General features: G+C 37.7%; 1 protein-coding gene across 7 annotated transcripts in view; it reads left to right on the forward strand.

Annotated features, from left to right (window-relative positions):
• Positions 1-12,354, forward strand: part of CMSS1 (cms1 ribosomal small subunit homolog) — a 393,486-nt gene that overhangs the window by 238,867 nt on the left and 142,265 nt on the right. Inside the window, exon 1 of one of the 7 annotated variants that reach the window (XM_082392188.1) lies at positions 10,726-10,915. The exons of 5 other annotated variants lie outside the window; for them this stretch is intronic. Coding sequence is in view for 1 of the 2 variants with exons in the window: in XM_082392181.1 (XP_082248307.1) it covers positions 11,901-11,913 (13 nt within the window). In the remaining variant the exon portion in view is untranslated. Of the gene's footprint in view, positions 1-10,725; positions 10,916-11,885; positions 11,914-12,354 lie in introns of those variants that run through there. One more of the 7 variants, XM_082392181.1, reaches the window with a different exon arrangement.

A 12,354-nucleotide genomic window follows, 5' to 3' on the forward strand; every position in this document is an offset into this window, starting at 1 on the left:
AAGAGAGATCATATGGTATTTGTCTTTTTCTGTCTGACTTATTTCACTTAGCATAATGCCCTCGAAGTCCATCCATGTTGTCACAAATGGCCATTTAAATTGTTTCATTATTATGCAAAATTTTAAATATAGAGAAAAGTGGGAAAAAAACCCCAAGACAGCTGCAGCAGTCATCAACTTATGGTCACCTTTGCTATATCTATACTTTTTCCTCCACACTGGATTCTTAGGAAGCAAATCCCAGACATCATGTAATTTCTATCGATTATCTATTATGTGATTGGAACTTTGTTAGGCTTTGAGATTTGAAAAATGAGTGAGACATGTCCTTGTCTCAGAGAGCTCATCAAATCCATCTGGGGTAATAATGTTTAGTAGTCAATGTATTGTAATTATAATGTATGTCCATTGTAACATAGACCCAAACATAAATAAAACTCCTGAACCAGCTTTCAACATAGCAAAAACCTAATATAATTTTATAATATGAGCCCCTAGAACTAATTTTATGAAGACCTTTTTAAAGCATGAAAATTTTCTTAGTTCCATTCACAGTACAAGGGCCTTGAAGCAATGAAACCCAGTAGCGATGAGCATACATAGAACCTAGATTTTTGGCTTCTAAGTCTCCTTTCCCACTAAAAGGAACCAGTGCTCCTTGGATAAATGGCTGACTGCATGGTTGATGGAGACAAAACAGGATGAGCCTTGGAACATCTTTTCATGCCAGGAAGTTTGGGAGTACTCAAAAAATGATGGGGACATGTCAAAAGGACACAAGAACCTCTTGAAAGAACTCCTACTAGCCAAATCTGGAAGAACTTGAGCAACAAAATTACTACTGATAATGGAATACAACCCATTGAATAAAATAAGAATCCATGAGTGAACAGCTCATACAATTCAATATCAAAACAAACAAACAACCAAATAAAAAAAAAAAAAAGGGCAGAAGACCTAAAAAGACATTTCTCCAAAGAAAACATACAGATGGCCAGCAGCTCAAATTATTAGAGAAATGCAAATTAAAACCATGATGAGGTATCACCTCACACCAGTCAGAATGGCTATCATCAAAAAAATCTACAAATAATAAATGGTGGAGAAGGTGTGGAGAGAAGGGAACCCTCCTACACTGTTGGTGGGAATGTAAATTGGTGCAGCCTCTATGGAAATCAATATGGAGGTTCCTTAAAAAAACTAAACCTGGAGCTACCATATGATCCAGCAATCCCACTCCTGGGCACATATCTAGAAAAGATAAAAACTCTAATTCAAAGGATATATGCACCCCAATGTTCATAGCAGCACTATTTACAATAGCCAAGATGTGGAAGCAATCTAAGTGTCCATCAACAGATGAATGGATAAAGAAGATGTAGTGTATACACACACACACACACACACACACACACACACACACACACACACACACACTGGAATATTACTCAGCCATAAAAAAGAATGAAATAATGCCATTTGCAGCAACATGGATGGACCTAGAGATTATCATGCTAAGTGAAGTAAGGCAGACAGACAAAAACTAATATCATATGATATCACTTACATGTGGAATCTAAAAAAATGATACTAATGAACTTAATTACAAAACAGAAATAGAGTGGCAGACATAGAAAACTTATGGTTACCAAAGGGGAAATGGTGGGGGAGGATAAATTGGGAATTTGGGATTAACAGATACAAACTACTGTATATAAAATAGATAACCAACAAGGACCTACTGCATAGCACAGGGAACTATATTCAATATCTTGTAATAACTTATAATGGAAAATAATGTGATATATGTATATATTATATATACGTGTATGCGTGTGTGTGTATGAATCACTTTGCTGTATACCTGAAACTAACACACTCTTGTAAATCAAGTATACTTCACTTTTTAAAAAAAAGAATCTGTGAGTGAGTCCATAGCAACAATAAATTTAAAAGATACTACACACATAAGAAGGAAAAGCTTTTTTTTTTACAGTAGAATGCCAATTAATAAATGTGGAATGAATGGTAGATTAGAAAATTACCATTTTGCAACCAATAGTTTCATTGATTCAGGCAAGAAGAAGAAGTGTCAATGGATACTAAAACTAGAAAGTAAAAGGTAGTGAGGGACAGGATACTTACATATCTCAAAGAATCTCTCCACAAATTACTTACTAATAGCCAAGGGGAATATTAGCTTTAGAGTGGAGAGGCTTGGTAGTCACACCTTAACCAAGTGATCAAAATTACAATCACCAATAATAGACTGACATCATGTGCCTCTTTTTTTTTTTTTTTTTTTTTGGTTGCACCAGGTCTTAGTTATGGCATGCAAAAACTCCTATTTGCGGCATGCATGCAGAATCTAATTCCCCAACCAGGGATCAAACCCAGGCCCCCTGCACTGGGAGCATGGAGTCTCACCCACTGGACCACCAGGAAAGTCCCACATCATGTGCCTCTTGATGTTATGCGTTGAGAAAGACATCCGTGATATTCTTGCCCCCCGAAATGCATAATTAACGTTAAGGAAATATCAGACAAACCCAAACTAAAAGATACTCTTCAAAAATGTCAGTGCCCTGAAACACAAAGAAGAGCTGAGGAGCTATTTCAGATTAAAGAAAACCAAAGAGATATGAAAATTTATGTGTATGTGTGATCCCAGTTTGGATCCTGGACTAGGAAAAAAGTTGCAGAAAGAACATTATTGGGACAGTTGGTAAAATTCAAATAAGGTCTGTGGAGTAAATAATAATAATGTGACTATGTAAGTCTCCTAATTTTTATTGTACTGTCTTAAACTCAGTGATTACCTTTGTTCTTAAAATATACATTGAATATATACATTGAAATATTTAGGGGCAAAAGGACATGATGTCTGCAACTCAGATGGCTTAGAAAAACAAATAACATATATATGGAGAGAATAAATTACAAAAGTAGCAGATTTTTACCACTTGGTGAATCTGGGTGGAACATGGAAGAGTTTTTATGTTATTTTTGCAAATTTTCTCTTAAGTTTACAGTTATTTCAAATTTTAAAAATTTTAAATGCTAAAACAAAGCAACTACACACATAATGCATACACATACACACAGACACAGAGTTAGTTGTCTTCACTTTAAATAAAGCCAACTCAAAATATGGAAATCTGAAGGTCATACCCAAAGATGAACTGAGAAATAAAACTTTTCTCCCAACAAATTTGCTATAGAAATCCCATAAGAATTTTTCTGTTAAAATTATAAAATTTATAAAAACAGTTTCCCAAACCCCCATCTGTAAAGAGAGGCATACCTGCATTTGTTTTATCTGTTCCGCCAAGAGTTGCTGTACCTGGCTGGCTTGCTTTGCAAAGCTCCTCGCATAGAGCTGTTTACGACTATGTGCTTAAATGTTTTTGAAGAAAATGAGGGTGATGATAACTTGCTCCATAATACAGATTAAAGCCTTTGCAGAATTGAGGCTCTACTTCAGATTTCTCCCTTCCAATTACCTGAGTAGCTTTTCAGGCCATGTGAAGTCAGGCTTTAGGACAGCTGCTCTTTCCACTAACTGGCTCTGAACTTCTTGAGTTTTCCCGTTTTTCTATCTTCTTCTCATTAAAATATAACTTTTACAGGAATAATAAGAATAGTAATGAGATAATGAGTCTATTATTTTGAGCCTATCCTAAAAATACTGCTCTACTAATCACACACACAAAAAAAAGAGTAAGGGGACTTCCCTGGTGGTCCAGTGGGTAAGACTCCACACTCACAATGCAGGGGGCCCAGGTTTGATCCCTGGTTGGGAAACTAGATCCTGCATGCATGCCACAACCAAAAAGTCTGCATGCTGCAATTGAAAGATCCCGCATGGTGCAACGAAGATCCCATGTGCCGCAACTAAGACACAGCACAGCCAAAATAAATAAATTAAAATTTAAAATTTAAAAAAGAGTAAGATTTTCAATTATCCAAAAGCCAATTAGCCAAGACCCCATCTTGCCTCTTCTAATTCTTCTTTTCTTTCTTTTCTTTTTTTTTTTTTTTCTTTTTTACCATTTTATAGGGAATGGGGGTAAGAAGTAGAAACAAGCAAAACTAGTCAGTCAAATGTATTTTCTTATAAGTGGTTTGGTTTAATTTAAAAACTAACAGACAAACAACCCAATCCAAAAATGGGCAGAAGACCTAAATAGACGTTTCTCCAAAGAAGACATAAAGATGGCCGAGAAGCACATGAAAAGCTGCTCAACATCACTAATTATTAGAGAAATACAAATCAAAACTACAATGCAATATCATCTCACACCAGTTAGAATGGGCGTCATCAGAAAATCTGCAAACAACAAATGCTGGAGAGGGTGTGGAGAAAAGGGAACCCTCTTGCACTGTTGGTGGGAATGTAAATTGATACGCCACTATGGAGAACAGTATGGAGGGTCCTTAAAAAACTAAAAATAGAACTACCATATGACCCAGCAATCCCACTACTGGGCATATACCCAGAGAAAGCCATAATTCAAAAAGACACATGCACCCCAGTGTTCATTGCACCACTATTTACAATAGCCAGGTCATGGAAGCAACCTAAATGCCCATCGACAGACGAATGGATAAAGAAGATGTGTTACATATATACAATGGAATATTACTCAGCCATAAAAAGGAACAAAATTGGGTAATTTGTAGAGATGTGGATGGATCTAGAGACTGTCATACAGAGTGAAGTAAGTCAGAAAGAGAAAACAAATATCGAATATTAATGCATATGTGTGGAACCTAGAAAAATGGTACGGATAAACCGGTTTGCAGGGCAGAAATAGAGACACAGATGTAGAGAACAAACATATGGACACCAAGGGGGGAAAGTGGTGGGGGGAGGGGTAGTGGTGGGATGAATTGGGAGATTGGGATTGATATATATACACCAATATGTACAAAATAGATAACTAATAAGAACCTGCTGTATAAAAAAATTGAAAAATTCAAAAAACAAAAAAATAAAAACTAACAGACATTGTCTGTAACAGCAAAAGATCAGAAATAACCTAAATATACTTCCGTAAGGACATTTAATACTGGTGGAATACAATGGTTCCATAAACAAAGACTGGAAAAGTCTATGTATTGATATGGAAAGATCTCCAAGGTACACTGTTAAGTCCAAAAAGCACAGTACAGAACAGTGTATATTGAATGCTACCATTCACATATAATAAAAGGAGTAAAGAATATATGTATACAGTATATGTTTTTGCCTGCATATGAATGAAATATCTCTGAAAAGGTACACATGCACACAAAATTTTTTGCCTAAGGAGATGAGAATTTGGTGTTGGGACACAGGTTCATTAATTTCAGCATTGACAGATGTTGAAAAACTCCTAAATGTAATGCTTATAGAAGAAAGTAAGAAATGGTACTTTTCACCCCTGTTTTATTGCTATAGAAATTGCTGTCCTAAAAAGATAAGTTTATCAAAAACAGAGACACTCCCAGATCTTTCACTGTAATGATGAAAACCATTATGCATTTTATCTGATTCAATTATTCTGATTCACTTATGAACTTGATTTCAAAAAAATTGATCAACGTTTTTTTCTTAAGTGTTATTAGTCACAGGAGTACATCCTATGAATGAACACAAGACTCGCCTGCTACAGGAATATTAAAGAGCTGAAAAGTATAAAGCTGATTTAAGTGGAGTTCTACCAAAATACCAATATGGTTTAATACCCTATGGGAAGTAGAAGGGTAAAATTTATTTCAAATTCATGTAAGATTAGTGTAAGTAAATCAGGGAAGCCAGAAACCAAATAAGACCTAGAAAATTTTTAGGAATCCAAAAGAATCTAGAAGAACATACTCCCTGGAGTTGATATTTTTATATATCACCTATTTTTTTCGACCAAGATTTCATACTTCCCTTAAACAGGATATTAAATGGCACATAATAATTTTTTCCCTAATGGTTCTCTTTGTAGTTAAAAGCTTTCTTTATCAGTCCACCTGCATTTTATAAGTGGATAAATAGAATTACTCCAAGCTGTCTGAATACTTCTTTTTTCCTGTATCTGCCAAAGTCAGTGAGAAGTAAGAACCTAAGACAGTCTCTGGAATAGGTAGCCATCTGTTACCACTTACAACACAAAATTTAACAAAGAGAAACTCTTCTCTTGTGGCTTATTTGCATACTTCATGGTTCTCCTGTTTAACTCCCTCTTCTAAAAAAAAAAAAAAACAACAACAACAACAAAACATTATTATTCAAATAAACACTACTCATCCAGCCCATAAGTGGCATATTAAAGCTTTTTCCACTGAGAATTATTTGTATAGTTCCAGTTAATAATGCTGCATTTTTATAGGGAAGAGTACATAGATGTGACAGTGGTTTTGGAAACAACTTAGGTAACATCAAGAAACATCTGCACATTTTCCAGCAGCCTGAGTAATGAAGTAGTGATTTGTACAGCCTTCCCTGCATCTGCTCTTTCCCCTCTTCCTTTTTTCAGCACATCTAGATGATTAATAAGCTGAACACTCTGTATATGCATTCTGACAACCATGGGACTATGAGGGTTGACAATATACACATCACCCTATGTTGTTATCATGAAACACCTCATTGGATACCCTATACCAGGGCACTGTGGCATTTTGAGAGGTTGGTGCTGGAGCTATATGGGACTCTTTTCCCATTGTGGTCAAGTCGATAACTTTCTCAGGTCATAGTCAGTGGCTGGGTCAGTGTCCTCTTGAGTCTGGATTATGCATTTAAAGAAATGATTCTTTTGCCTTCGGGAAGAGAGTATAGTCTCATCTTAAAAAGTATAGTCTTATTATTTTAAAATGTAAAAAGACAGTTTTAACAACCATTTTGTTCATTCCACTATGAATTCTGCTGACAGACCTGTCCTAAAACATGTCTCTACTGCCAAACCCCAAGTTTCACAGTACTAAAGTTGACTCTGTATGACCTGTTACATTTTCCATAGACTCTTGGATGTGATCACAGAAGGGTGATTGCCAAGCTTTTATTTCAACTCAGATACGACTAAATGCAAGAAATCACTTACTGACACCTTTATTCTGTGTGCCTCTCTGTAAATCACCATTTTGGGAAAAAGTTATAGGATCTACAAAATGGTCTGCCTGTGTTCCAAATTAATTTTGAGAATGGCTTTTTAATGTCTGGTTTATAATCTCTTTAGAAAAGCAGAATTATGATGGAAACACTGTGACATCCTAAGCTGTAACAAATGAGCTGTTCTTGAAGATAAATGTAACTTCATGTCTATGAAGCTAAATATTTACTTTCCAGATGATTTAATGTATCTTTGTTCCTTTCCACACTGAGCTTTTTTTTTTTTTTTTCTGTGCATCCCTTCATTTCCAAGCTACTTTTTTGTAACCCTCTTATATCAGTGTTTTGTGATGTTACAAAAGGAAAGAGTGTGAGGTCAAATTTTCCATTACGTACCTCAACAGGAATGCCAGGGAACCTAGCCAAACTAAGTCTACAAAAAATAAAAATTACAGGAAAGATGATTCATTAATCAACAATTGCCCTACAAAAAAAAAAATAATAGAATTTGTTGTATGCATTCGTTTTGGGGAGTGGGGAATGAGTGCAGACAGCCCAGCTATGGGATGAAATGGAGTATTTTATGGCTACATGACATGGCTTTAGGTCTACTGGGGATCTTTCTAAACTGTAAAATTCAGGGAAAGAATAATTCACTTTGTGCCTTGGTTTCTCTCAGCTTTTTCTACTTTCAAAATGATAGTCGCTCATATGCTGGCCCCACTACAATTTGATTTTTAAAATAATGGCCGTGGAAAGATTGAATAGAAAGGCGCAGCCTGGGCTCATGAACTGTGAGGGCATGAGCTGTTCCTTCCTCTGTTCTCGGTTACATTGTCTTTGTCACTCCTCTTCCTCTAACATAGGTCTCCTCTGCATCCCTTTTTCTTTTGCCATAAGCTCAGGATCTTGATCCTTTCCTATAATGTTGTGAGATCAATAGAAATGCTAGACCTTTGTCTTTAAAGTTACTATTAAATATTAAAGGAGCTGAAAAGGGCAAAACTTATGACACTGGAGGAAAAAAATTAGTAACTGAAATCAGAAAACACCCCAAAAGCTTTGAAACAAACAGAATTATCTGATCGCAGAACTTAGCACCATAAATGTCAAACTCAATGTGAAGCTTCATTTTTTTGTATTCTAATAGAAAACCAGCTAGTAAAAAAATACGGTTGGCTCTGTGACCCGCCAATAATAGATACTGTGAACTCTGTTATCTAATGTTTCATTAGCCAGCCCCTAAGCACCATCATGCAATCAAATGATCAAAATGTTCAAAACTACAAGATCCTTGTGCACCTTCTGATTCATCAAAGAAAGATGTTAGAGCCCTGTATCATTTTACTACTAAGTGTATTTTATTTCAATTCTTTGAAAATTGGTACTCTGTGTGTGGTTCAGACACTATTAACCAGATTATGTAATTAATCAGAACAATTCCAACCATGTTGCATGATACTGAATTTACTGAAGAGTTTTGTTGCCTTTTATGGAGAACATGAGAGGGAAGTGGAGAAGTGGCTTTTGGTTTTTTTTGTTTTTTTTTTTTCTTTTGCCGAAAAGCTGATCACCTAATTGTTATCACCATTTCATCCACACAAACATGAGAAATAAACTTTTTAAAGTTCTTAATAATTGAGAACTTGTGAGAAGCTGGGACAGTTCAAGAAAATAAATGGATTGAAGGAGAGGAACAAAGCCAAAGTTCCCAGACCTTGACAGCTAGGGCAAATGTAACGAGTCCACATTCATTGTCGGAAAATGTGAAGTCCTGCACTTTTTTAGAAGAAAACTGGACAGCATGAACAGAATCAAGGAATAAGGGCCTAACTTAGCCTGTGCTGATCAGACTCTTCTGTACTCATCTCTCCTCACTCCATCTGAGGGTCAATGACAGACTACCCAGCAGAGAATGTTTTTAGAGTAGTACTGATGGAGGCAAATATCCTAGATCTCAGATGGAAAAAAATTACTCCCCAGTCCTCAAAGCTCAAAGAAGCTTTTTTCAGGTATTCCCAGTAGTCCATCCTTCACCCCATTCTTCACTATCTACACCACACCCTACACACACACACACACACACGAGGAAGGAGAGAAGATATATGCAAAAACCACCTTCAGTAATTTTTCTTCCCCCATAAAAGATGGTATCTTGGCTTTTCAAAATCTCTTTGCCTTTACTCTTTTCAGCCATATTAAAGATTTGTTTCCTTGGTTTTTAAATCTTATTTTGTTCAGGCTTGTAGCAGCTCAGCAATCTCTAATATCTACTCTCTGTCATCCATACTCTCATTTCTCTATTACGACTACTCATGCAGGCCAGTAGATGTTTTTATGTCACATGTACTATGGGAGATATATTCCTCCCAATCCCTCCATACTCCCAGACCCCATTCCTTTCAACCATCTAACCATCCATCCATCCATCCATCCATCCATTTCAGTCAATCAGAACTTTGAGACTGGGGAAATTTACATCCCTAAAACTGATTATGATATGTTGAATTTATAAAGTACTCTTTTCTGCTTTGCAAGATTTTAAAAGAGAATGTGCTTTAGGACAGACAGATTTGAGTTCAAATCCTGTGACCCTGAGCAGGTTGCTTGCCTCATTTATTCATTTAACAGGTATTGATTGAGCATCTTCTATGTTCCAGGCATTATGCTAGGCATGATGAATACAGTTGTTTACAAGACAGACATGGCCTTTCTTTACCTCATCGAGTTTATACTCCACTTGGGGAAGCCAAAGAAAAACAAGCCTTCAAATAAATATTTCAACCATAGTAAATATAAGGAAGAAGAAACACATGTGGAATTTAATTGAATCAAAGGAGCAGGGAAGACTATTTTGTTAAATAATATTTAACCTGAGGCTCAAAGAATAGGTAGGAGTTAGCCAGACGAAGAGGAAGTATAAGAGCATCACAGGCTGAAGGCCAGGCCTCCAAGACCAGAGTCAAGAAGGAACTTGGTGCAAAAGAGGAATGAGAGAAGGCAAGCTAAACTAGAGCCCAGAGAATGAGAGGAAAGTGGAAAATTACAGAAGTAGGCGGGGGCGGCGGGCAGCAAGATTAAGCAGGGCCTTGTAGGCACTGACGAGAGTTTTGGTCTTTTCTTTTTTTTTTTTTTTTTTTAATGCTATTCTTGTCTGCTTACATTCTTTTTTTTTTTTTATGTATGTATGTATGTATGTATGTATGGCTGTGTTGGGTCTTCGTTTCTGTGCGAGGGCTTTCTCTAGTTGTGGCAAGCGGGGGCCACTCTTCATCGCGTTGCGCGGGCCTCTCACTATCGCGGCCTCTCGTTGCCGAGCACAGGCTCCAGACGCGCAGGCTCAGTCATTGTGGCTCACAGGCCCAGTTGCTCCGCGGCATGTGGGATCTTCCCAGACCAGGGCTCGAACCCGTGTCCCCTGCATTGGCAGGCAGATTCTCAACCACTGCACCACGAGGGAAGCCCTTGGTCTTTTCTAATAGCAATGAGTAACCATTGAAAGATTTTTTGCAGGGGGGGCGGTGGGGTGTAAACATGATTATATTCAGGTTTGACTTTAATTTTTTTATCTCATCACACAGTGGATTAGAGGAGTGCAAGAAGGAAACCAGTGAGGCTAATGACATTTTCCAGGTGAGAGATGATGGTAGCAGTCAATGGAGAAATAGATGGATTCAAGACAGAGTTAGGAGGTAGAGTTTACCAGACTCGGTGGCTCCCTGGATTGGTGGCGTTGCATAAGAAGAGGGTGTCACTGATGACTTCCAGTTTCTGACATGAGGTGCTACTTCCTGACGTGAAAACTTTTGAAGAAGAGCCTAGCCTGAGGGTGAGGTGAGATGGGGGTAGGGGGCAGGAGTAGATCCCATGTTCAGTTTGGGGCTTTTTTGATCTAAGATGCTTGTGATTCATCCAAATGAAGATGTCATGCAGGTAATTATAAGAACATATTTAGAGCTCAGAAGAGATGTCTAGGCTGGAGATATAAATTGGATAACAGCTTATAGATGATATTTAAAGCTATTAGTATGGACGAGACCACCTAGGAAGAGTGCATGCTTCTAGAAGAGGGCCCGGGAAGCCTCTCTGACTGAGCCTCAGTTGTCTCATCTGTAACATGGAAGTAATGATCTATCTGTGCAAAGTGGTTGAGAGGCATGCATTTAGCACATAGCCCTGTGTCCAGCTCATAGTAGGCACTCAGTATATGGTAATTGCTATTATTACTATGTCTGATAAAACCTCACAGCCTCGTTCTCTGGAATGAGTTGGCACTAACTGGCAGACAGGAGAGTGGAGAAGAGTGAATGAGTGCATGAAGAAATGAGCATGAATCTATAGGGATACGCCTGTAAAAATAGAGATCATAACATTAGCTTTTACTTTGCCAGTATGTTAGAATTTTTTTTTTCTAATTTTTATTTTCTAGGCAGCCCTCCTCTTGCAAACTAGCTCTTACAATTCTCACCCTGAAAAATCACGTGTCTTCATTTTTCTTAAATGGGAGTTTTGTACTCAAATGACTTTTGAGGCTGCCACCACATTCATCATCTTGGCAGATTCTTCCCATTGTTGCTACAGTCACTGATGGATTTGTTAAGAAATATCTAAACAGTCTTTTGATAACATTATTTTCAGGAAGGCAAAGCCTTTTCATTTCCAGACAGCAGCCTGGTTGTGGATGTGGGGAGACCGCAGAGCTATAACACACTGCACATGTGGACAAGGCCGTCTGGGCTTCTTGGCATTACTAATGATGGTAATGATCCCGCTTGGTGGAGCAGACCCTCCCTGCAGCTGGTGTCCTTTCTGCGCAGGGATGAGGTCATTTGGTAAGGAGGGGGGAAGACGGAGCTGGGGAGGATGAGAGAAGAGAAGGGGAAGAAGCTGTCACATCTGTGTTCTTGGTGGAAAAATAGAAACATATTTGCCACATGCTTGCTTTATTTGTTTATTTATTAAGAAGAGGGAATGGAGAGGCTAGGGGATGGTGAGGAGCTATGACGTGGGGGCTTCCCCCCAAAGCTGCACAGCTATCTGTATCCACAGTAACAAGCTAATCAAATCTCCAGGGTACTGGTAAGCCTATGAATCTAATCTCTAGAATATTTGAAACTGCTTGAAGAGAATATTACAGCAATTTAGATCCCAGTAGCTACTTTAGAGTTGTATAGAAGCCTAGTTCTAGGCACTCCACTCCTCCTCCTGCCACAAATGTGTCTAAAAAAACCAAAGTAAACAGCCTTTTTTTTTAGTGTAGCAGTAGTAGTCCA

This window comes from Balaenoptera borealis, assembly GCF_965194805.1.
Source record: "Balaenoptera borealis genome assembly, chromosome: 5".
Taxonomy (NCBI): Eukaryota; Metazoa; Chordata; class Mammalia; order Artiodactyla; family Balaenopteridae; genus Balaenoptera; species Balaenoptera borealis.